This window comes from Triplophysa rosa, linkage group LG25, assembly GCF_024868665.1.
Source record: "Triplophysa rosa linkage group LG25, Trosa_1v2, whole genome shotgun sequence".
Classification (NCBI taxonomy): Eukaryota; Metazoa; Chordata; class Actinopteri; order Cypriniformes; family Nemacheilidae; genus Triplophysa; species Triplophysa rosa.
Window position 1 is genome coordinate 6,003,673 of NC_079914.1, and position 26,702 is coordinate 6,030,374.

Consider the following 26,702-nt stretch of genomic DNA (forward strand, 5'->3'; position numbering starts at 1 on the left):
AGAGACCTGAAGAAAGTCCATAAAACAAGCTCAGATAAAAACATAATGACACTCTCAACTGGACCATTAGTGAAATATTGAACCACTTTTCCAAGTCAGAAAATGTCTGCAAGGTATTTTCAGATAGCCAGTGACTCGGAGAGGTAAACAGACATCTGTAAATGAACAAACCCAACAGAAAACATCTGCTAACAACAGCACATTTGTCCCAGAGTTGCTTTCTCTTAAAGGGACAGTTCACTCACATAATAAATTCTGTCATCATTTATTCACCCTTGTGTCATTCAAAACCTTCTGCGGAACACAAAAGATGTCTCAGTGGTTTTGTGTCCATACAATGAAAGTCAAAGAAAGGCAAAAAAGCTTTGGGTTCTGCAGAATTAAGAAAGTGGTTGGACGTGAGGCTGAGTAAATGATGAAAGAATTCTCATTTTTGTTGAACTATCCCTTTAAGGTCTTCTTTTACTTTTCAAAGGGTAACCAAACAGAGTCTCGATCTTCCAATGCTACAAATTTAGATATATACTTCAGTTGTGGTACATCAATTTATTTGATAACTAATTGAATCAAAATCATAAAAATGTGTTTTATGTACTGAATAATGGCTGTGACAAATAATATTCACCCCACTTTGTGTTTGTTTATATATAGTGCTTATTAAATAATCAAGTTCTTACGTATACCAACATGTATAACTTCATACTCTGAAATCAACTGGAAGTGTTATTTCTTCCTAATGAAAACAAGCCTATGGCTCTGTTTCTTTAACTGGTTTTGTTGGTCGCCAAGTGTGACCAGTTGAAAAGTGGCCAAAACCCTATTTAAACCATCAAACAGACCACCTGACCAACATTGCTAGGCTGAGAAACCAGTTAACCACCTTTGGCTGGATTAAGCTGTTTTTTAAAGCAGCGTAGTCGTTCTCCCAGCTGGCGAGAGGAAGTCTATTTTGATGGGGTTTTTAATATGACTTTCCAAAAGTGTCACCACTCAAACATGTATAATTCTGCAACCACCGTTTACTTTCAAGAACTTGTCAGGTTAGACCAGCTAACCCGTTTGAACCAGCAAAAGACCTGTTTAAACCTGCTAATAACCAGTTTGAACCAGCAAATAACCAGTCTAAACCACCTAACAACCTGTTTGAATCTGTTAATGACCCGTTTGAAACAGCTAATGTAGGGTGAGCTATGTGCTAGTCTTCCCGGACACGTTCCCGGACACGTCTACGAAATTGCATACGTCATCGAGGTTTGTCATCTCAGGGTTTTTTTCAGAAAGCAATTGTTTTTTCAAGGTAAGAATGAAACTACAATGATTATACGTCTTCAGAGAAATAAATTATAATTTTATGTTTTTTTAACTCGACCAATGCAACCTCCGGAGGACGCACCTGAATTCCTGGCCAGGACGTGTCTGGGAAAAATGGCACGTATGGTAACCCGAGCTAATGAATGACCAGTTTAAACCAGCTAATTACCCGTCTGAACTAGTTAATGACCCATCTGAACAAGCTAATAACCTATTTGGTTTGTAACCAGCTTGTGGCCTTTCTCAATATGCGTTCTTCAGCGGTCTTGTATCGTCGTGTTCTAACCGTCAAAGTCCGTTCCAATACTCAAGAACACAAGAACAGAGAACGCATGAAAGTTCCCGGACATGTTCTCGATATCAAGGATGCATTGAATGCAGCCTTATGCTTACGGGACCCGCTTGAAGTCCCCGAAGTCACTGCGGCGTATCCATCCAAGTTCGTTCTTCCGAGGCCGCCTCGCAAGACCGGTCTCCACATGAACACAAGTCCGTTCTTTGAATTGAGAAACGGCCAGTGATCCGTTTGAACCAGTGAAAGACCTGTTTGAACCAACTAATGTAAGGTGTAACATACAATTTTTAGGATTTCGGGTGCGACCTCCGGAGGTTGCATTTGTCCGGAGGTTGCATTTGTTTTTATTTCAGAAAAGCAACCGTTATATTTCAAGGTAAGAATGAAACTACAATGATTACACGTCTTAAGAGAAATAAATGTTAATTTTATGTTCATTTGAACCAGCTAATTACCAGTTTAAACCACATAATAACCTGTTTGAACCAGCCAATGACCCGTTTGAACCGACTAATGACCTGTTTTAACCAGGAAATGACAAATCTGGATTAACGAATGGCCGGTTTAAATCAGCCAATGACCATCTTGGATGGGCAATAACCAGCTTTTGCTAGATTTCAATTGGGATATCATTTCACTATATTTCATATTTAATGGCTGAACATGCTCAAAATTACACTACAAAAAGTGCCTCAAATGACAAAACGACCAAAAGTTGTAAAAAACAGATCTCGCTTTGTGAATGTGAGAAACATATTTAAACGAAACACAACAAAGAGAAGCTTTCATGCAGGTTTCTGTAAATAGCCTGAGTCTGAGATTCTCCGAAGGCTCATATTAGTTTAGCGGTGTTTGCTATCACGGCCGGCCTCTGGTTTATGTCCCAGCTGAGGAGAAATCATGTGGAACATATTTCGGGGGTAATTTTAAGTTGAAAGGATGTGTCTGTCATCAGCCACTTAAACGCAGCTCATGTTATACACTCATGATGTCACTGTTACTAAGAACCAGACCGTGGACTACTGCACAAACACCAAAACTAGATGACATCATTACTCTTTGACTTGTGGACATTGAAACGCAACATTTGATGGTAGCCACAGGCTTATGTATGTAAGCAATCTGTATATTATTGGTTTGAACTAGACATGATGCGTCACTACTGTTTGGCACGCTTTGCCTTAACTGAGGCTCGCATTCATATTTTTTTGCCTTTATAAACCAAATTTTGTTTAGAACTCAGATTGCCGTAAATGTTTCATCAATTTATCAAGCTCAGTTAGATTTATGATAAAATTATATTCACCCAAACACTGCCAAAATGAATAATTCCATGCTTTTGGGACACGGGTTATTTTGTTATATTTGTTTATTGCGTACAAAAAGCTCCACAGAGAGCAATGTCACAGGTTGATGTTTTATTCTAGGGGAATGTTTGGAGGATCTCTCATCTGATGTAATGCCACAAGCACCCAAAAACACGATGAGCAAACCTATTCTTCTTCACCCTGGGAAATGATTCATCAGAGAAGTTTGGACAGAAATGTTTTATCTCCCTTCTGATGTCTATAAAGCAGTTCTGTCTGCAGGCCTCCTGAGATCCAGTTTGTAGAGCAGACAGAGCATTCTTGGAGCGTAAAGAGAGCCAATAAACCAATAAAGGGTCGGTCTGGGTTCATTTGGGTTGGGGTTCGTCTAAGACCACCCACAGTCATTGATTTTTTAATTTAAATTCACTTGTTTTCATTACAACTTTTATCTGAGTTTAATCTATTTTGGATAAAGCTTCCTCAAACCGCCGGTAAAACCAAAAGATTTTTGCCAAAGTCTACGTTTTTTCCTTGGAAACATGATAGGGGTTTGAAATATTTTTGGGGTTACTAATCTCATGTTATGATAATTCACCCAAAAATGTTAAAAAAATTTATTTCATCATTTATTCATCCTCATGTCGTTTCAAACATGTATGACTTTCTTTCATCTGCAGAACACAAAATAAGATACTCTAAAGAAAAGAATGCTGGTAACCATTCATCGTTGGACCCCATTGACATCCATTGTGCGGACACAAAACCACTGGGACATCTCTTAAACATCTTTTTTAATTGTGCGCCACTGACGAAAGAGTATATGGATTTTGAACCACAAGAGAGTGAAAAAAATATGACAGAATTTGTATTTTTTGGGTGAACCATTTACATAAAGCAGCAACTTTTGCCTCTATATCACCATCTCTGTTTAAAACATAAAACTGCAGGTTACAATTGTACTTATCTTTACGAGGATTCCATAAAATAATGTTCCCATTACCAACTAATAAACCTACTTTTAATCTTAAACAGTGAAATCGCCAGTGTTAAAAAAAGTCGAATTAACACGCTGTAACATCAGAGGAAACCAGGCAGAGAGTAGATCCAAGCGCAGTGTAGATTTATATTAAATAAACAAAGCCAAACACAAACCAAGGTATTCCACAGACCATAGGCGGCACAAAAACAAAGCATGAAACAAAGACCGACACCAAACAAAGGAAACACTAGGGCTTATATACACACTGGGATAACAAGGAAACAAGAAACACCTGGGGAAACTAATTAACAAGAAAAACTACAAAGGACTACAAACATGGCACACAACAGGAAATAAAGTAAAAGTCCAACATAACACGGAAACACAGAGCAGAATCGTGACACACGCAGTGTATATATAATCCACACTCTCAAAGTGTGAATTATATAAACACTGTGAGTGTTAATTTGACCCTTTTTAACACTGGCGATTTTGCTGTTTGTGCGTAAGGTAAGAAGACAGTTATCAGCACAGTTTTTATGTTGCTCAAAAACAGATTTTTGTTTGTCATTCTACAACTATTCTACACAAAACAATACAATATCTAGAGAGGAATGTGGCCTGTGGTCAAATTTTTGTTAATATGACACAATATAACATGTGATGATCTCCAGAGGCCTTTTGCAAAAAATTATATTCAGACTTTGTCACACAAAAAAATATTTCCACTCAACGACGTTGAGGGCTCCCGGTGTGAAATTACTGTTCAGTCTCTCCTGTGAATAAAGACCTGTCTGAGTAAAGTCATTTACAGGTTATATAAATCAGTAGTTCACACATTCTGAAATCGTACGAATGTTCCCTTCCAGACGTCCACGGCGAACATTAACGTGTCGGCGTCAGGCCATGTTTTCGGGAAAATGAGTCTGTCACAACATCCTTATTTATTTTCCGTCTCCCTGTCAGTTTTTGGTAGCATACTGATGTTTCTCTCCGGCCTCTGAATCCGTAAACATAATAAATGTTGTCACCGTGGAGCATTTATACTCCGCTCATGAGCCAGCGCACGTGATAATGGACGTGAAGTGTTTGAAAACAGAACAAGATCACTGTGTTGAATAGGTCTACCTCCGCCGAGGTAAAGGAGGCCAGGACCAGTTACAGTAAAACAAAACACAGCATTTGAAAGCAAACACATTATTACCGTCCGCAAATGGTTTTACGGAGCCCCGCCCACCAAAGACACAGTTTCACATACATTAAATTGAAAACAGGGATAGTCATTTTTTGTCATTTATTCACCCTCATGTCATTTCAAACCTGTGTGACTTTCTTTCTTCTGCAGAACAAAAAAAAGATATTTCGAGGTATGCTGGTAACCAAACAACATTGACCCCATTGGCTTCCACTGTATGGGCACAAAACCACATTTCTCAAAATATCTTCTTTTGTGTTCCATTAAAGAAAGAGTCACATACAGGTTTTGAGGGTGAATAAATGATGACAGAATTTTGACTTTTGGGTGAACTGATACTGACACAAGCCACATATTACAGAAAAGCACATTTAGTATTTAGTATTAGTTAAACACTACAGAGGTCGTATTATCTTGGTTGTGAGCGCTCTTATACTGTAAGAGCACGTGTCACATCCTGTATATTTACAGCGTAAGTATTATAATAACAAAACAAAAAAAACTTTACCGAGCTGCAAACCAAACTCATGACCAATTTTCCCGTCAGACATACTTGAATGGATTTTTTCAGTACGTAATTGCGGACTGTTCCCCTCCGCTGACATCCAAAACGTAGTGCTCTGTTTGTACTTCAAAACAGGAAACGCTTTGGAAAACTATCCATTACATGTAACGTAAGAGTCATAGAGGAGGTTCTCAATGAGCCATTATTAAGGTGACCTGTACATGGGCAGCCGCCTTCTGATGGAGCATGTGAACTGAAATGGAACCTTGTAAGTGACTAATTTGGAATAATCTACATGGTCAACAAGTGTTTCATTCAAATAGTCTCAAGTGCACTGGAGACTCCACTTATAATTGATTTGAATATTTTTATGCTTAGTTGATCCGAACAATGTGGATCACACAAATATTGAGGTCATTAATAGACCAAACTGTTTAGAGTGATATAGTATTCAATAAAATAGGTATTTAATTAATTAAAGCTTTACGTTCATTAGATACTGTTGTAAATTATGAAAACATGTGAAATTATAATAATGAAAATAAAATAATCTAATTATGAAAGATAAAGGAGACGGAATACATAGTATTATAATACATCAAATTATTGTCATTTTTCTCAATAAATGTACATTGATGAAACGTAACAGAGGTTTCAAAAGTTAGTAATTGAAAATGTCAATAGTACTAGAAAGCAAATGTAAAAAAAATTTGGAATATGGTCTTTACACAAACCTACCATTTCGCTTCACATTTATAAACCAGCTGGAGTTTTAAGGATTACTTTCATGATGGATGGATGTGCTTTTTGGACCTTCAAAACGTTAAACCGTATTCAATGGCATTACAAAGGCAATAACAGCCAAGACATAATTAATTGACGAACCCGGCACTAAGTTCGGTCTTTTTTGGCAGTGGGGGCACCAGAAAATACTGTAAAATAAAAAAAAATGTAATGTAAAATTACATGTTTTTATGGTTTCCTTGTAAATTTGCAGGCTTTTTCTGTAATTCGCTGTTTTTATACCGTATTTCAAAAATACGTGAATACAGAAAAAATACAGTAAAATTCTGTAAAATTACAGTTTTTACAGTGTATGTATACACAAGTGATATTGTGGATTCTGTCTGTTTGTATTGATTGTGTTTTGTTTTTTTTGTAGACCGTGTGTGTCCTTAATACATTTTATGATTATGATAAATATTAAGAAATCAAACTGTTCATAAAATATTATTTTATATTCTAAATATTTACACTCATAAATTCATTTGTCAACTACCCATATATTTGTCTTTTCATATATCTTCAGCATACTTTGAGAGATGCTATAGGACAGTCATGTCATAATACTGAATTACTATATCAGACAAGCTACATATCATTCTGTAGATTTTCCACCTTCCCCAAAACTCGCCCACAGAATAAAAGTCAGCATTTTGGTAGTTTATTCAATCACAAACTTCAAGTTCGCGAAATGGAAGACGTTTTCCTTCACGAAGAAACATTCGCAGTTGTTTTATAGCGCCTGCGGGCTCTTCAAATCACGACGTCGAATGTTAAAACCAGACGGGAGCAGCAGGAGTGCACGCTAATGTCAGCCATAGTGGATGAAGGTGACAAGAAATGAAAAATGAGCTGGAATACGCCGTCCTGAATCCAGCAACGCTTCGAGGTGAACTTGTGTCGAGTCTATTACCGAAATGCACTCCCCTCCGGACCTTTAAATTTGAGACCGAGTGGCAGTTTAATGGCGGAAAGTCAACACATGTGCTGACGAGAGCGGATCGAACGCAGGTCAGCTGACGGGAGAACACGATAAAGGGATAGGGGTGCACGCAAAGGTTCAAACTGCTGGTTGGAAGTGCTTGATGAAATCTATTTTGATTGAATTTGAGGGTTAAGCTCTTAAGCGCTTTGTGCGGTGTATAAAAACAACATCTGTTAATACACTCAGAAGCTCTCTTAAGTAGGAAGGAAGTGATGGAGTTTTTTTTTAAGGCATCTCAACAAAGTACAACCATTATTTATGAAACGCTGAAGATATTAGAGACACTAAGGAAACTGATGATCCATCAAAACGCCCCTGGGCCTGTCCATGTGTTCACCGGCTATCTGCTGTCCTGGCTCAATGACTGGCTCTCACACATATTATTATGAAGAAATTAATAATTATAAGACATCTTAAGTCCTTATACGTAGCTTTAAGCATGATGTGTGTATTTATGACTACAAACAGCATATCGAAATTCATTTCTGATTGCTTTTCCAGGATAACACTCTGCCCGTAACGTTCTAACATCAGTTTCAGGATTGCTCAGCAAAATGAAAATTAGAGGGACGTTGGTGCCAAGTCTTAAGAAAATGTATGTTTTGTTTGGTTTTGGAAAGACAGAAGCCCGGGTTTAATTTTGGCTGAATGACGCAAATTAAACAAGCAAATGTAGACGCTTCAAAAAAACGCGCACATGTTTTTGAAGCATGTCTGATTATTGTTATTATTAAAATCTGAATAATTTGATTTGACGAGGATTAAATACAGAGAAGCTATGACTAACCGTTCTTGAGAACTGTCTCAGAAAAACTTCAGATCCAGTTGTACTCTTGGGAAATAACTCGTGCCTAATATCATGGGAACATTGCTGCCATGCGAAAATTACAGCCAGACTACCTTGGCATCTGTTTTTCTCTATTAAATGCCTCTTATTTGTTTGGCTTGCACATGCAGCTGGTATCTTATTTCATTGTGGGCTGGAAGCAGTGGCAGCGTGGGGTTATTTTGACCGGAGTTTCTTGTTTGCTTAAATGAAATGGATATTTGGAGGTGTTTGGTGCGGAGCCCCATGAAGTCAACGACTGCTGAGTCACTGTCTGTTCATTTGATGGCTGTCTGGCCAAATCCCCTGCAGTCGTTTTAACTAACAGCATCGTACAGACGGTCACATATAAAGAGCGTTCATCTCCTGTGCTTTTCTCCAAAGTATTTGCCCATGGAAATGGACCAAGAAGACGCAATATAAACTAGATTGTTGGTTCTGTGAATTCCTTTTTTGGTTTTGTGAATTCCATTTTGTGAGGTCAAAATGCTTGGGCAAATATGGAAACCTGTAGGGAGGAGATAACCAAAGTATTTAGTGTGTTTTATCTGTTTTGAAAACCGAAAGGAACACGTGTTTAAGGTCTAGTTGTTGGGTTTTGTGTGATCATGAGTTTGTTGTGACTTGGAATTTTTGAGTAGTGTAGTATTCTTCCAACAAACCCTGATGTCATCTGACTGTTCATAAACCTTTACCATGACGATGAGGAAAGCCTATCTGGCAACACCTCAAGGCCTGTCCACACCGGGATGATAATCGCACATGCGATTCTCCAGCATTTTTCTAGACGTTTTTCGGCATTTACCCAAACGATTTTCACTGGAGATGACTCTTAATGAAAAATAGAAATACCCCGGTCCACAAGGTGGCACTGCGCAACTTTATGCTTCTGACACTCGCTTGTCACTCAGAAGAAGAATTCATCTTGCTTCCTCTTTGTCAATGTGTGCAAAGTTGTGTTTTATTGTAACTTCAGCAGCTCCATGCACGTGAAAAAATCTCATTGGTCGGCCAGTTTTTAACGCTGCCCAAGGCGTTTAAAACAAATGATGCTTTTACGCCTGCCGTTTTGCGCGTCGGTGTGCACACTCACATTCTCGGCCTTTGTTTAGTCACGAGGCATTAAACGTTGACGATAAACGCTGGCGATGTGGACAAGCCATTAGATATGAAAACGCACAGGCATAACAGCCTTAGGAAAACACCTGACGTAATGACACCAAGGTCATATTATACGTATTAGCAGTACATAGTGTCTATTCATTCACTCCATAACTTTTTTTGGTTAAAAATAAACAAAAAATAGTTGAGCCAGTTCGTAATGTTTGTGTTGAAGTCTTATTTATAACTCAGCTTCTAAAAATGATTAATGATTATCATTTTAAAAATGATAGCTTTAGCTGTCAGGTGCAGGTTTTGCTTCAACTCATATTAAGATAAATGCTTAACCTGTGGTTTTATTTTTCAAACAGGTGGCGATGTTATAGGGTCAAACAATACACTGCAGCCTTAAAATGATTTAAACTCAGATTGAATGTTTAAAACATTTATTTATTCAACAATTTGGTATTCATAAAATAACCAGGTTAACATAACATACCATATCATGTCAAGTTACCTTTCAGGGTGATATCGCTTATTGCTCCCTGAACTCTTTGTAAGTCGCTTTGGATAAAAGCGTCTGCTAAATGACTAAATGATATGTAGTCTTCATCAGGTTGAGTCTTTATAACCCTGTCAAGGGTTGTTTTACAATTTTATGTCTGGAAATATAAAAAAATTCTAGTTATCTTTACAAAAACTTTCATTCCAACAGCCAAACAATTAGAACATTTCAATTGTTTCCATTCGAGAGTCGATAGAGAAACGTTGGCCTTTGTGCCACTTTCCCATATAGGAAAGTGGACAACTTTTCTCACCAAAGGAATGGGATTTGGAGACAAAACAGCTGGATTCAAACTGGCATTGCCCAAATACTGTAAGCATCAAGGCTCAATGTGCAGGCCTCAGTTGCATAATAAAATCACACAGTTACACATATAAGAGATTTACATTGACTGGATGCATTTGGCAAGGAACAACTGGTCAATGTGTGCTGCTCTGGGAAAGATTCCACGATTTCTGCGTCGCTAACACAATGCTCTACCAACTGAGCTACAGGAATCCCCAGATATTAATGCAAGCATTACCTACTCAATAAACCATCAAGAGTGTGTTTTACTGCACTGACCGATGGCCGAATGTCTTGAATCTGGTCTTTTCCTCGCCAATGACCCATAAATGTAAACAAAAACACAAGACATTCAAAACTTTCAACAGACCGATTCAAACAAACCTGCAATATCAAAGGTCAAAAATATTCATGACGGCACGGATCCTAAAACCACTGCATCTAACACGTCTGATTCGTCAAAAGAATTGATTGTGGGTGGAAATGAAAATAAACTGCATCTGGATAGAAAATGTGATTACTGCACACTGCTAAAGAGGTACTGAAGAGATTAGTAAAGAGACAAGTTCAACGCATTTACGAACTACACGTCTCACTACATTCACAGACAATTACACATACAAACATGTTTAGCATTTCACCACCCACCGCCTGTCTCAACTGATTAAAACACTTAAGAAAATACTAAAAACGGTTCCACTTTATGCAAACAGGTTTGTATAAATGTCACTTGTAAAGGTCTGTTCTATATTGGCCTTTTCAGTAATTGCAAGTGTTTAATGGTCCGAACAGATGTCGCTTTGATACCGAACCAAAGTTCTGTCATATCCCCATGTTGTGTAGAAAAGTTTGGCTTAAGAACTTGAAGAACTTTAATTTCAGTATCATAGCCCGGCTCCATCTGAACAAACACAAGTGACTCGGCCATCAGTTTGATGATGTATGTTTACACAAAACATGGAAATTAAAACACTGATGCTTGTGTGATGACAGAGTGTGTGTTGATGTTCATGTAGGACAGAGAGACTAGTAATCCCAATAAAATGTTAATAAAATTGAACTATTTTTGCACATGAAAGAAACTTTACCTCACAGAATTATGAGATGATGTGTTTTTGCATTTTCAAGCAATTAGATTAATTTAGATTAATATAGAAAGGATCATGTTTGCCTAGCATATATAAACATTCAGAGCAATATGGCGTTATGGATATGACATTATTCATCAAAACTTGAAATATAAAGTCTCGGAGACTGTACCATATTTATTACCAATATATAACCATGTTTTTATTTTTTTCAAAACCTCTTTTTAAGACATCAGAAAAACTTTTTTTAATAAAAATGTGAAAAATGTGAAAAATTAACATTATGGATTAGCGTTATGGATGTGACAAAAAAGGACGCACGTTTTTGACAGACAACATACTTTAGGATTTCTGTGAACTAAAATGCACAAACCAGAAGCAATAATACCCAACAAATGGAGAGTTAGAGGTCATCTTTTTAAATATAGAGAAAAAAAAGCTAAATCATCCCCAACTCAGACACAGCAACCACAGGTCAACAGAAGGAGAAATTGTCTCGATTGCAAATTTTAGGTTTATGTTTACTAATATGAAAATAAAACAAACAATACATCTCCACATTTTGTCTATGTGCTTTCATTAAGAATATTGTAATATCTGTATTTTCAAGGACCTAGTGTATATTTATTATATATAAATATATAAGAAATATTTTTGATTTGTTAAAAATTTAAGGTCAAAAACCTAAAATAACAAAAAAGTCTTTATTCAGATTTTTAGACCCAAATTTGAGCTCTCAGAAGTCGAAAATCAATCCAGCAGAGCATTCAGCCATTAAAACATATTTTTTATGTTAAGAACTGTAAGTAACTGTAATTGGGCATCTGAATAAAAAAAGAGTGGTTTACAATTTTTTTCTCCCTTTTTTGTAAAACGGTATATTTTAATATGTTTAATATTAATATTAAATATTTAATAAATATTATATATAAAAAATATATTTTAGTATTAGAAATACTACTGTGACTAAAGAGTTTACACATACAGGTGGATTAACCATTAACAAAAAAATGATTTGGTAATCCACCGATACTGTTAAATTCAGGGAAGCTGCGGCACAAATCTTTCATTGGATGGTGGTCTAATGAATTTGTTAAGCGCTGTAAATGAACTTGAATCAATTTACATGAACGTAATCAACCATTTCAAACTGCACCAGCTTTGTGCTTTTAGCCGGATTGCAAACGCAGTTGGTCATCAGTCAAAGGCCCTCAGGAGGAAATGGTTGAGAATCACAGAGAGGCACTATTTACCAAGCATGTGATGAATTAGGTTTCTTCTCCATGCAACACATTTATCCTGGCAGTGTGAACTGGACAGCGTGTGTGTTTTCGCTCGCACAACCTCCGGCATGAGATCACACACAGACACTGTAAACGAAAGCAGGCACTCAGACAGACACAGCGTCAAAAGCTTTTTATTTCGACATTCACTTTAAGCGTAAATATCTTTGGTGTCACAGTCCTTTCCTCATCAGCACTCTGTCTCTTTGCTGCACGCTTATTTTAGAATCCCGAGGCCGTGAGAACATCAGACTGCTCCGCAAACACACTGCACACATACTAGTTTAGTCACATTCCAGTGTACACATCACACAGCTCTTCACTCTCTAGCCTCCCTGGAAGGTTCACTGTGCCGCAGGAGATTTATGATCATTGAAGTCCATCTTGGCCGATCTGGAACTGTATGGGGAGGGTTAACAACAGTGATGGAGAAGTCTACAGGGACTCATACAGCTTCTTCAGCAGAAGCAGACACAATCCGTCTCCTTGCGAAACCTCACCGCTGGATTCACACAGTGTTTAATTTTATTTTTTTGTCACAATACTGATTCCATACCATTTTCGATGTATGTTTTATGAGCTCAGTCTCTCAGTTTGTACATACTGTATGTTTTGTAGAACTAGAGGTGGATGGGGTTTTTTTTACAGCAACTAGGAAAATGAAATTATTATTGATATTCTGAAACAAAATACAGCCCATCACACTAAAGTACAATTTGTTACAATATAGAGTGAATTATTTGCATGGCATATTGTTTATATGCACATAAGGCCGAACAAGTAAAAAAACAGTATTTTTACAAGATCAATGAATTACAGTATATTACATTAAAGCTGAAATGAGTCACTTTTTCCTTCTATATCGCCTTCTCTGTTTGAAACATTCAATTGCAGGTTAGTCCTCATCTTTTTCCACGTTGAAATCAAATGACTTCAAACTGACATTTCCAGTCGAATTATATATTTCCATTCAAATTATAAATCATTATTATTTTTTTATGTTCTTGCTCAGTGATTGAATTTGTTTATTTAACCATAAAAAGTTACGTATTATAGTTTAGGCTTAATGTTTATTCACGATTAACACATACTTAAGCAAACAAAAATTGAACGTGTATATATTTATTTTTGCTCAAACTAACGCTTTACATTAGTGTCCCAAGCAGCCAGTCAAACCAAATTTTGAGTTTAGTTTATTGGTTTCTGTTTTGTTATCAACAATGGTAGACGGTGGGAGTGTTTTGGATCCGATTTGAAATAGTAATTATTTTTGGCTTTAATTTAAACATTTAATGGTAAGTGCACGCTCTTTGCCGACAATAAATGTCACCATAAAAAGACAACAAATTACGAGAACTTTATGTAGCCACTGTTATTGATGAAAACGTTTTTCACGTTACAAAATGTAAAACTTCCCTATTAAAATTACATTGAAATTAACAAATTGAATAGTTTTATCAAAATGTAAAATTACACAATTACATACCATTACATATTTTTTAAATGGACATTTTTATTCATTTATGCATTTGACAGATGATATTTCAAAGAATGTTGATAACCGAACAACAGTGGTATCCATTGATTTGCGATGGTTTTGTGTCCATACAATAGAAGTAAACGGGTACCGCCGTTGTTCGGTTACCACCATTCATCGAAATATCTTCTTTTGTGTTCTGCAGAAAAAATAAAGTCATACAGGTTTAAATTGACAAGAGGGTGAGTAAATGATAACAGAATTTTAATTTCTGGGTGTACCATCCCTTTAAGCAATACATTACCACCTAGCCACTGGCATTTTATAAATATGAAAAAAACATTATCCAATTCACTAGCCTATAACACACGTTGAAAACAATGGGCCAGTGTTAGTATTAAACGGCAGCATAAGATGGAGTTTACATTTGATACTAGGGTGGCAGATACAGTAGGCTCTACGCATGATGAGAAAACCTGTAAAGAACAATGTTCACACTCTCACCTAATACAAACTGGTGTGTGTACCTCTTAAAGGCCAACCGTTCAAAATGTTTAGTCTGATAGAGGCTTTCGTTGCTTGGTATGTAACGATACACTTTTCCAGAATAACTGGGAAGCAAATTATCCACAACACAACAAAATTTCACCTCGTGAATTCTGCAGCTGAGATTTGAAGAATGCAGGGGTCTAAGAGTTTCTCAGATGTGACCCCCGTCACCTCATTGTACGCCGGAGAGCGTGTACTCAAATGTTTAGTCTCAGATGTTTTATTCTGCTGCCTTCATTATTTGTTGGCAGTGCACCTTAAAGCATTCGTTCAACGCCCTTTTTTTGCCTTTTCCCCCGAAACCGCTTTCTTCCTGAAAAGCATTCCTCGTGAAGTAGTAAAACAAATGACTTCAGGGGTTTTCCTGCAGCCTTGCTTTTAGGCCTTGCATGCGAGAAGCCCATCACGCAAGACTATTCGCTTACATTATTTGATAAGCACGATTGTGTGATAAAGCACTTTAAATTTGAAAGAATAGATTGTGGTTTCTATTTTTAAGCTCTAAAATGGACCAAAATGAGTGGCACAGAAGATGATCTGAGCAACTTAAATTTAGCTCTGTTTTCATTAGATTCATTCAGAAAATCTTTTCAGAAAAAATATTTTTGTAAGGCTTAGCAGTATATCTCACCATATTAAAAACACAGAAAAAATACAAATCTACATTGCGTGTATGGAAGAGAAAAACAGGTGTGTGAAGGGGGTAAATAAAAAAAATACAGGAACATTCGATATATGAAAATGAAAATCCGGCCATCATTTACACGCCCCTCATGTCACCACGACTTTATTTCTTCTGCAGAACAGAAAAGAAGATATTTTGAAGAATGTTGGTAACCAAACAGCATTGGACCCCATTGACCTCTATTGTATGAACACAAAACCACCGACACATTTTTCAAAATATCTTCCACAGAGTCATGCGTGTCAAAATTGTGGTGTTTTTGTAAAACATCTTTGTTCCAATCCCCCACTTAACGTAAAAATAAAACATATAATAGTTCAAATGAGGAATGAACTGCGTAAACATGATTCGCATGTTCTGGAGTTCCTCACAGCAAACAGACTTTCAAATGATTCTCCAACTCGGTGTGCGTGCGCTATAACTCAGCCTATAATAAAAACAGAAGTCAAAATTGCTTTATCGCAGTAAAAACGAGTATTTCTATTGACATATCAGTCAGTCTGTTTCCTGGCGTATAAATACAGGAGCGATAAATGTCCCGCAGCAGAATCCCCATTATAAACGCCCATCCTGATTTAAAGCAAAAATAAAACTCACGCAAAACAATGTTTTCAGCGCCGCCAGAGGACTAGCGTGGATTTAATGCTGTATCTGTGTAATACCAGTAGTGCGCCTGGCTAGTATAAAGCCACCTCAAACCAGTTCCAGAGGAATATCGCTTTAATTTCGGCAAGGAATTTAAGGGGCCATCAAATAGCGCTGTCAGACGGTTTTTCACGACCAGGGCTTTCATTTTTGGAATGGCTGGTTTCACACTTTGCACCTTCTGGCTAGACTTTGCACGACCGGTGCCACATTTCAAACACTCTTTGTCGCTCTAATGCAGTTTTATGAGATTTTACTTGGCTTAGGTAGACGACCACAGACCGCCTCCAAACCGACAAACATTACATGGTGAGACTGGCAGACTTTGTGCAGTTGTATGTCTGCTCTGGTGGAAGTTTATATGGGTGTCTTCATACGCAGCAGTGGCCTCTAGTGGCGGCAATGGGAAATGCAATGCGGTTTGGAATCCTAGAGCATAAAAACTCTAATAAAAGGATCAGCGTGTGAGATAAAAACTTGGTTTCGACAGTCACCTATCAGTTTCGCTATGCAACACAATGGAATGTGATTATTTGGACTGGAAGAGAATCTAAATCTGTGGTCGATTAAACAAGAGTAACCTCAATAATAAACGAGTCGTGCTCGCAATGGCGCGATGGGTTTTAAATGAGATCCGTGGTATCTGTTGGACAAGACCATTGGCTTTCTGCGTTTACTGCCGATCTCCTGTGCCGAGCGTGTCTTAAGACTTACCGCTAATGCTAGAAAAACACAAGCTAATCTGCTACGCTAACATAAGTGGCTACCAGCTCTACACATTCATCATCATAATAATACCCTTTCATAATATCCCAGCATGCAACTGCACCCTAAACCGACTCAGCCTTTATAAAGTTCGGGTATGTTTTCTCAATTTATTTTTGCACTCAAATGAATATCTTCCTGTTATAGAGCTAAACTGAAAATCACGGAAAAAGACAGAAAATGCAAATACAAGGTCGAGTTATTGGGCCTCACACAATACCGGCCTTGACAGAAGGTGTTTGTTCGGACATATATTTCTCAGGTTCAGAACAAGGATAGTATGAAACCCGCCTGACCGAGTAATGAACGAGGCATGGTCAAACATCCGAGAAATCTGGAACGAAGCAAACTCTGATCAATTCAACGTTTCCCACAGTTCATTGCGGCGGAATGTGCAGCGTCGGCTTGGCTTGGAAGCGGAGAGATGGATTTCTTCCTGAATCTCACCGTTACTGTACTGTATTTGGACAGAATGTTAAAGAGTTTTTAAAGGGACAGTTCACCCAAAATGAAAATTCTTTCATCATTTATTCACCCTCTTGTCATTCTAAACCTGTGTGACTTTCTTCTGCAGAACACAACAGAAGATATTTTGAAGAATGTTGGTAACCCAACTACATTGACATCCACTGTATGGACACAAAACCACATTTCTCAAAATATCTTCTTTCGTGTTTCACAGAATAAAGTCACATCATTAAGAAATGTGTCTAAACTACCTCTTTAAATTGCCTTCATTCTTTACTTTACCATATTAAAATCTGTTGTATCGCAGCGTTTTCGGATTTAATCAAAAGATCTGTCGTAAACCGAAGCTCTGCTCTACACTTGGACCAGGAATTCAACTTTTCTATGGGTCTGTCACGCAGTTCAATCGATAAAATTAAAAGCAAATAGCAGATGGTTGGTGATAACACAAAAATCTTTCCATCTCAGTCATGAGGTCATCGGGACACATCTGCTCGACCGAGTCACGTGTGACGGCTATGCCATGCAAGTTACATCATAGAGGAAGGTGTATGATTCAACGCCACAGTCCTGTGTTTCTATAAAGGCCTTTGATAGCTGTGGACACTGGAAACAAACTTGTTGGTACAGCTGGATGACTTTTCCAGGCATCACCAAACTGGTTCAAATATTTAAGGCTCCCATCTTGGTCTAACATGCAAAGACTTTCTGTTCCAAAGCAACGTCTGTCCACTAGAAAAACAATCAAGGCTAAATTTCACATCCTGGCCTCTTTAAACCATTAAAAAGTTCATTCGAAGTTTGAGGCCAAATGTGATCTAGATCTTTGAGATTCACAAATGGTTTATCCAGATATCGACTTTTATCAGCAAGGTATTTCTTTAGATAGATAGAGCTGGTTTTCTCTCTATTGAGTGTATGATAAAAACAACAATGTGAAATGATTTTTGTGCAGTTTATGGTGCCTTAGGGCAATAACAACAAATACATTTTTAATTGCTGTTTTTTTCTACCCTATGGCTGAAATACATAATGGTCACAAACAGGACTTTTCATTATTATGCATTGACTTCTATTATTTACACAATAAAAGAACTGTGCCAGTGACACATTGCACAAACATTCCTGCAGCCGAATCACAACCACGCTCCAGTCTCACAGCACTCTTATTGCTTTAGTAAATAGCGCTAGTAAATTTTATACATTTCTTTAAAGGTCCAGTGTATGAAATTTAGCAGTATCTAGTGGTGAGGTCGCGAATTGCAACCAACGGCTCACTTCACCCCTTCCCCTCCATTTTGAAGCACTACGGTGGCTGATACAGGACTAAGATGTTGTCACGTTTTCGCTTCTTTGCTGAAGGAAGATAACATATTTACGAAACACGTTCTGTAGAGCAGTTTGTCCGTTTATGGCTACTGTAGAAACAACCCGTTGAATTCCATGTAAGGGGACCCGCGGTGCTTGTAGATAGAAATAACTCATGCTGGGCGATATATATCGCGATTCACGCTAATTATACATTTCTAAATCGATTCTGAAATCGATTCGATGTTTTATCTGTTTGATCAATAGGAAGTACTGCTCGATCTAAAATCACTACGAGATTGAATCGTTTATAACGTGTATTTGAAAAAGCAACACTCGTCTATCATCATTACTATAAATCAACTTTATTATCATTAAAATACCTGAAAAGGTTTGAAGAACAGCGATAGAATATGACCACAGGCATTTCTTGGAATTGTTCTTCTTCTGTTTCCCATATTCGGAGTTTTTGCACAAGAGCGCCCTCTGGCTTTCGGATGTGGCGGCATTTAACCGTAAGTCATTGAGAAACAGAGCAAAAGAATCGTACGATATATAGCGCCCAGCCCTAGCTCATTCTAAGATAATAAAAACATAACACTTTATTATGCAAGGTCTTTATGTATATTTTATTGCATTTTTGTCAATAGATCCTCCAAAAATGACATACTGGACCTTTAAAACACTAAAATGTACGACTTATTGAAATACTTGCAAATGCTCTAATACTTGATAACACATTTTTGGTAAACAATGGTGGGACATGATCTTGTCTTTACTCTGTATGAGTGTGCAGTACAGTCTGAAAGCATTTCCTCAGAAAGGGTCTGAAAGACATTATGACTGAGAAAATTTAAACAAAATTTCCAAAATCAACTGTTTTGAAAGTGTAACCAGCTTCAACACCGATTCTATCAGATCCAGCAGAAATCTGTTGATGTAAGCCCGAGGGAGGTTGTTACCCGTCGTATAAAATCACATAGGCTTGGATAATTTGTTAACCACATTTGGAGTCTCTCACAGTCTCAACCACTGTTTCCACGCCAATGATAACTAGAAGCTGTGATTCAGCAAAGTGTTAATGTGCTCTCTCTCTTTCACCAAAATTCAAACCTTGTAGCAGTCATTTGTGCGTTACATTCCACTAAAAACCCTAATAATCTCCACAGTTATCCCCAACAACATTGATGAGCACAGAGAAAGATATTTTGAAGAATGCCACCACTGACTACCATAGTAGGAAGAATTACAAAAGTAGTCAAAATTGCGCCAACTGTTTGCTGTCCTACATTCTTCAAAATATCTTTCTGTGTTTATTAGAACAAGGACATTTTCAAAGATTTGGAACAACTTGAGGATGAAACAACCTTGTGAAAACAACCTTGTATTGTACACAGTGTTAAAAGAAACCAGGGGAAATGTTTTGATAAACACATCAGATCTCTCTAATTTAAGTAATAAATACCTAAATCAACAAAATCTGTTGATGAAACACAAAAGGAGCTTGTTTAACCCAACATCACTAAATATGGAAAACAACACTGTTCCAGAGTGGCTGCTGGGTTGCACAGTTCAACCACACATTATACCAAACATACACTGTGGCAATTCATAGATATTACTGAAAAGACTAAACACTGCACAACACAAACCCAGATACATGTAGGAGCAGTTGAAAAACATTTATTCATCTCCAGACAAAAACACAAAACCAAAGCCAACATTAATGTCAGGACTGAACAGACCACAAGAAAACCATTACAAGAGGGTGCTTAGCAAAACACTCTCACCATGAGGTGTCCTGAAAAAATAATACATTATACAACGTGCAGAACAGACGCTTTTTACAGTAATACGCTTTTACGTATTACCGTAAACTGCTGGGTAAACTAACATAATTGCGCTTGATTTGTGAATACCACCATTCAGTGTCCATAAACGCAAAACTCCAAATATCCACAAGAGGGCAGCAAACAAAGTCTAAAAGTCTAAACTGGGTTCCTCTAAAGTCTAAACAAAGTTACTGCTATGAATTAAAACAAGTTTTCAAAAAGAAGTCTGTCCTAGATAGGACCTTTAATCAACACTCGTTATAAAATAAACACCTTTAACAATATGAACATGAGGTGAAAAAAAAAAGAAATATTTGCGATTTAAAGTATTTTCTGAGAAGATACCTCACTTGTCTTGTTTGGCAGCGATTCTTTTAGAGCGCCGGAGACCCCCGACATCACCCTCCGGGACATTTGGGGCGGTGGTAGCTTTTGAGGCTTTTGGGGCTGATCGAGATGTCAGCGGTTTGGGGGAAAGTAATCCTTTTGGGGCTGATCGAGATGTTGGCGGTTTGGGGTCAGTTGATCCTTTTGGAGCAGATCGAGCAGAAGGGGGTTTTGGGACAGAGGAGGGTTTAGGGGCAGTGGAAGCTTTTGGGGCAGATGTAGGCGGTTTGGGGGCAGTTGATCCTTTTGGAGCAGATCGAGCAGAAGGGGGTTTTGGGACAGAGGAGGGTTTAGGGGCAGTGGAAGCTTTTGGGGCAGATGTAGGCGGTTTGGGGGCAGTTGATCCATTTGGAGCAGATCGAGCAGAAGGGGGTTTTGGGACAGAGGAGGGTTTGGAGTCAGCAGAACGTTTTGGAGCGAAAGAGGCATTAGTAGAAGGTTTTGGGGCAGATGGGGCGGTGGTTGGTTTAGGACCTCTCTGGACTTTTTTTCGTGGTTTGGCAGAGAGTGCCGCCGCCTACAGGTCAAAAATAGCATTTTAATTTGAATTAAAAAAACATCTCGGCCGGTTTCATAGACAAGGCTTAGCCTAAGTCAGGACTATGCCTTGGTTAATTTAGGCTATTTAAGTCGCTTTTATTAAAATGCCTTAGAAACAATATTACCGATGTGCATCTTGAGACAAAACAATGGCACTGACATATTTTAAGATATGTCAGGGCAAGATATTTTCAGTTAAGACAGCTCAAAATTCCTTTTAGTCTGGGACTAGTCTTAAGCCTTGTCTTTGAAACCGGGGCCTTAAGTACTAAAGCGCCAACAGCAGACACATGATGGACGCTTACCTCCTTAACCGACAGCTGGGACTCCAGAGCAGCTACAGCCGCAGTCATTGTCTGTATGTTTACCTTTTTAATCGAAAGAGAAGATCATTTTAAGTGCAACGTGTTACAATGAGATCGATTTCACACAATGATCCAGCTAATCACCTTGATTTGGTCGATGTTCACTTTACAGGTGTCAATGTCCTTTGTGAATTGCTCCTGATTTTCTCTGTAACCAAATGAAACTAGTGAACTGAATCTGAAACATCACGGACAAACTTTCCCGTTCAAAGTTCAAAAACAGAAACCGTGTCGGGATCTGTTGGATTCATACCTCATTGCTTGTGCTTTCGTCACCTCTGGGTTGAGCTTGCTGATGTTCGTCCTCTCTTCAGAAGTAAAATGCTGCACATCGGACACCTTCAGTTGAGCTAGAAGACCTTTGAAATCGAGCCCTTCGAGCTCAACGGAGCTTTGTGACTTGAGGAGTGTCTCCTTAGACATTTCCTGCACCCGTTCGCACGACGACATCTGAAATATCCATTCAAAAAATATATGCGTTGGGTGATCATTGCATTACGAAAATGCACAAAAGTCTGTGCGAAAATTTCAAATTACGAATGTGTAAGAAACGTGTGTGCTGGCATTATGATCTCGTATCACCTTCGAAAGCTCTTCTTGTATTTTTTCATGGGCAGCAACAGCCACGTCCCGCACTTGCCTAGTGCTTTTGAGAGCATTCAGCACATCACTTATCTCTTGCTGTAACCAACAGTGTCATAAAAATTGCTTACTGCCCCAGCATGCATTTTTTTAAAGCAGTACACAGACAAACACAATACTGAAATAATATGTGCAATGCGTCCGATCTTCCATTTCCAGTGCGACAAGCGAATCTTAAGCAATACATATTATTAGGGATGTAACGATTCACTCAGCTCACGATGCGATGCGATTCTGATCTCACGATGCGATTTATTCACGATTTACTCACGATTTATTTTTAAAAAATGAGTTGAAACAAATTAGAAATGAACAACTTCCCTTGCATTATTTCTTAAATGCTTTACGTTTCTTTGCATAATAAAATAATGTTTTATTTCAAATAACAAAAGTAAACTGCGATTTTATAACAAATTAATAATAGAAAAAGTCTCTTTAATATAAACAAACTAATACTGTCTGTGCTTTTCTTGGATTTTTTTGCATTTAAGAAATATCAGCATCCACGTTTAGGTTTGCAGTGAAAATAGCGGCCCCTGCTGTTCAAAGAATGTATTGCGATTCAGTTCAAGCCTCAACCGAATTGAATCGTCACTCATTATAACCGATTTTCAACCGGCTCACGGTGAATCGTTACATCCCTACATATTATATATTTTTTGAGAATGCATAAGTATTTTATTCCAGGCATAATTGTTCACCTGAAGCTTCTGAACCTTCTTCTTGCATTTAGTTTGATAGACAAATTCCAGGTCCGTGTCTGTCCACTGGTAACCCTGCATTCCCTGGATGAAGGTTTCCGGATCTGCATTCCCAGATGTCGCTTGACATCCACAAACACAAAGTGAATATTAATTCCATCAGTCAATGCGTAAATGAGACTTTAAACCAACGATATATAATACAAATATATAAGCAAGTTTAGATTCACATATCGACACCTGTTGCAGCTGTTAAACTGGACCTTCTGACGGACTTCCTTTCGTCTTTAACGTTAGCTTGCTTGAGAACTTCACTTGATCCATTGAAGGAACTGTTTATAGTCATTTCCTTGAAAAGAAAGAATTATACATTAAATTGGTGGGTTTTTTTTCGTTTATAGTGATTTTACAAAAACATTTCTGTACAAAACTAAGCATTATATCAGCCAAAACATGTTCAGGTGTTAAAAAATGTACTATGCTTTGTTTTTGTTTCTTTACGTTACGTATCTATATATTTTTTTGTATAATACAGGGCTTAATTGAACTTAAATTTAAAGGTGGGGTGGTTGATGTGGAAAGGTGCTAACTTTAGCCTGCTAGCACCCACCCTCTATGCGATTCGCCATCCAAAGCCACACCTCCTCCAAACTCCTTTCGTAAATCCACTTAACGAATTACAAACTAAATCCATTAAATTCTTCTAGAAGCATGTACATACCTGTCCTAAAGAAAGAGAGCAACCATGCCTTTGCCTGCCGGAGCTGTCTGCATCGTGTAAAAACTGAACCGATGTTAATTCGAGTTTTTCCTCTTTCATGATCCAGAAGATTTTTCGTCACTGCTTTTTCAAAAACTGACTTTCGTTTGGAAGATTTACTTGTTTTCGGTTCCGCAGTAAAGTTAGATTGTTGCTGATTGTCCGCCATTCTCCCTGCCTTGACACAGCGGACGTGAGCGCGCTGATGACGCATGATGTCTGCGTGAACAGGGTGCGCAGTGGGATGCAAAATACGTTGGCTGAAAATGTACACATGACCAGTCACAGCGTTCGGCCAGAACGTTTTGATTGGGCAAACATTTTTTGGTTCTACGCCTTTCACAGACGAAAAATAATTATACAAATATTATTTGACCACTATACTTCTTGATTGCTATCAGGATGTAAAGAGATTTCCAACCAACATGATAAAAAATGTTTCTGGACAGGATCACCTACCCTGCCTTTAACTTTGGCAGGGCCGGATTATCCAATGGGCATTATGGGCACAGGCCCAGGGGCCCCAAGCAAGGGAAGAAATTTTCACATAACAGCGTTTCCGCTATATTCATTCTGGCCCGCGAAAAACAAAACATTGTTTCTAAATTAGTTAGTCTGTCTTTTGATTTAGTCACTTTTACGAGGCTTTTGTTTCCGAAGAAGCGCATAGCGACAAAGCTAGCGACTTCTTGACTAGACCTTAGCTTTTATTCAGTGGGATGTCGCCAGTGTTGCCCCGCGAGACCTCCGAATTCTTAATCCGGGCCTGAACTTTGGTCATCAAATTTCAAGGTGCTTCTTAAGGAAATTACTGTTTTTTTGTGCTAAAATCCACTCTTCGATTATTTACTATACAAAATAAAGGTTGTCATATTAAGATGATGTCAAAATAAATGTTAAAGTGGTAAAATACTTAATATAAGGGTAACAGGATCCTTGACCTGACTTGAGGACACAACTTTCCTTTTTAAAATGCGTATCAAATATACGTCAAATGGAGATAATGAAGACAAAATGCTCACTTTCGTTTTCAAATACCTTTGTTTTATAAGTGTGTATACTTAAAATAGTAAGCAGCAGACGAACACAATAAAATATGTTAAGAATAAATCAATTTAAGTAAAATAAGGGTAGGCCTACATCAATATGCTGGACTTTTGTTTGTGTTTAGCAAAACATCACAATGAAAGTTAAGTTTACACATAAGTTACGCATATGATGGACACAAAGGCTCAAAGTTTGTTTACCTGTGTGCACGGCTCGTCTTTGATCACCTGCTGTGATATTGTTGAATCTTCTGCTTTAGTTATTTGGTCTGAGACGCTTTCAATTTTGGATGGAGGTGTTCGCTCTAACTGTCGTCCCTCAGGTATAATATTCAGACGTTTGTCGATGATTGATTGATCTAATGAGGGCGCATCGTGCGCATCCAGTTTGCGCACATTTTTCGTGCGTTTATGTCTGCCTCCCTTCGAGCTCATATGAGCTGTCGGTATTTTTAGCTCCTAAAATATATATCTGGTGATACTTGAACAACAAAGCTTCAATCCTGAGACTGACACACTGCAAGTCGTTTCACAATCACGAGCCTAGTGCTGATAGGTGGCGGTGGCATATGATGACCACCAGAGGGCGACATTCAACACAAGACACTTGTAGCGCTCGTTTCTATCACGTTGTTAGTTTTTCTCGAGAGATATAAACAGTTCTTTGTTTTTCTCGTGTATCGTTTTATCTCACTGATATAACGTATTATTATTGCAATTATTTTCTACATTTTTGTTTTCTCATCTTACAACATTTACATCTCAAACTGTGGCAATGACTTGGCAATCAAAATGAAGTTAATCAATAGTGGGCGCTGTATCACATTTCATTTTTTCTTTTGTGCATTTCCAAACACTGGAAGTATTATAATATCATTTTATTTAAAAACAAGTTGTTTAAAATAATTTGTATTCAAAGAAAGATAGACCATAATAAAAACTTTATTAAAATATAATATGTAATAAAACAGTACACAGTGTGCTTATAATTTCACTGCATGGCACTCAAAACAAAATATAGCTGCAAGCAGCAATTACGGGGTCAAGACCTACGGGGTCAAGACCTAGATTGTAACAGTAAAGACTGGCTGATGGGGCGTCTCTTTCGATGCTGAAGGCAGTGCATCAAGAACTGATGGCTCCCATATATCATCCAATCAGTTCCTGATGCAGTAACACCAACATCAGAAAGTTCTCAGACATCAGACCCACTCAACTTCCTCCAGTATCATCACATCAGATACGCTTTACCAAGTGTGGTCATTTGGTGATGAATGGATTGATGGAAGAACTGAAAATGAGTGATTCTTTGAGTTGTAAATCGATGAATAATTGAATAACTCAAGCACTTTAAAAACTTCCCTTGCAGCACAGCTACACCCTGTGTAGCCAAAAAAGGAAGATTCTATTACTTTACATTTCTTTCAGTTGGATTTGATTAAATATGAGAATTTCTTTCGTTACGTTCCTCTCCCCCGTCCAGTGAAGTCGTTGTTGCCAGTGAAGGTGTTTGCCAGCTGTGAATGAAGGTAGCAGGTCGCTGCACGTGACAAAACCCCAGCAGCACCTGTGAGAGGGGCGACACGCTACTCACAGTTGCCAGCTGAGATTATGCCAAAAATCAGCCGTTCGGTATCACAGTCTATCAGCAGGGGGCGCAAAGATGGTCACGTCTCGGGGAGGGTAGTTGATTTAAGAACTTTAGTTCATTGGTACGGTTAAAAAAAACAATGTTTGGGTTTAGTGGAATTTGAAGCTGTTATTGTAAACCAGCAGATTAGCACTTTAGCATCAACAGATTAGCATCAATCTACTCCTGCGGTAAATCAAGATCAAGTTGTTTTCTCTGTCTGCGGGTCAGGTTTTAGGTGTAAACAGACTACTCAACCCCTACAGGTCAATGTGAGACTGTAATCACATCACAGTTGCCTGCAGAGATTACCCAGTCAGCTCATTGTATCTTTAGTCGCGTGGTCGCTAAATGATAAAAAAAATTGGTTTGAGTTTGCACATGCATACAT

At 38.0% G+C, this 26,702-nt stretch overlaps 2 protein-coding genes across 2 annotated transcripts in view; both read right to left on the reverse strand.

Annotated features, from left to right (window-relative positions):
* Positions 1-20,602, reverse strand: part of col8a1b (collagen, type VIII, alpha 1b) — a 39,721-nt gene extending 19,119 nt beyond the window's left edge. The window contains exon 1 of the mRNA XM_057326300.1: positions 20,586-20,602. The gene's annotated coding sequence lies outside the window, so the exon portion shown is untranslated. The remainder of the gene's footprint in view (positions 1-20,585) is intronic.
* On the reverse strand, positions 19,043-26,186 carry si:dkeyp-34c12.1 (uncharacterized protein LOC570187 homolog). Its single transcript, XM_057326301.1, has 8 exons — positions 24,883-26,186; positions 23,116-23,224; positions 22,876-22,997; positions 22,115-22,213; positions 21,786-21,982; positions 21,617-21,680; positions 21,473-21,535; positions 19,043-21,144 (listed from the first exon to the last, which is right to left on the reverse strand). The coding sequence occupies exons 1-8, from the start codon at positions 25,114-25,116 to the stop codon at positions 20,587-20,589; spliced, it is 1,446 nt and encodes a 481-aa protein (XP_057182284.1). The 5' UTR covers positions 25,117-26,186; the 3' UTR covers positions 19,043-20,586.
* Positions 26,187-26,702: the final 516 nt, after the last annotated feature.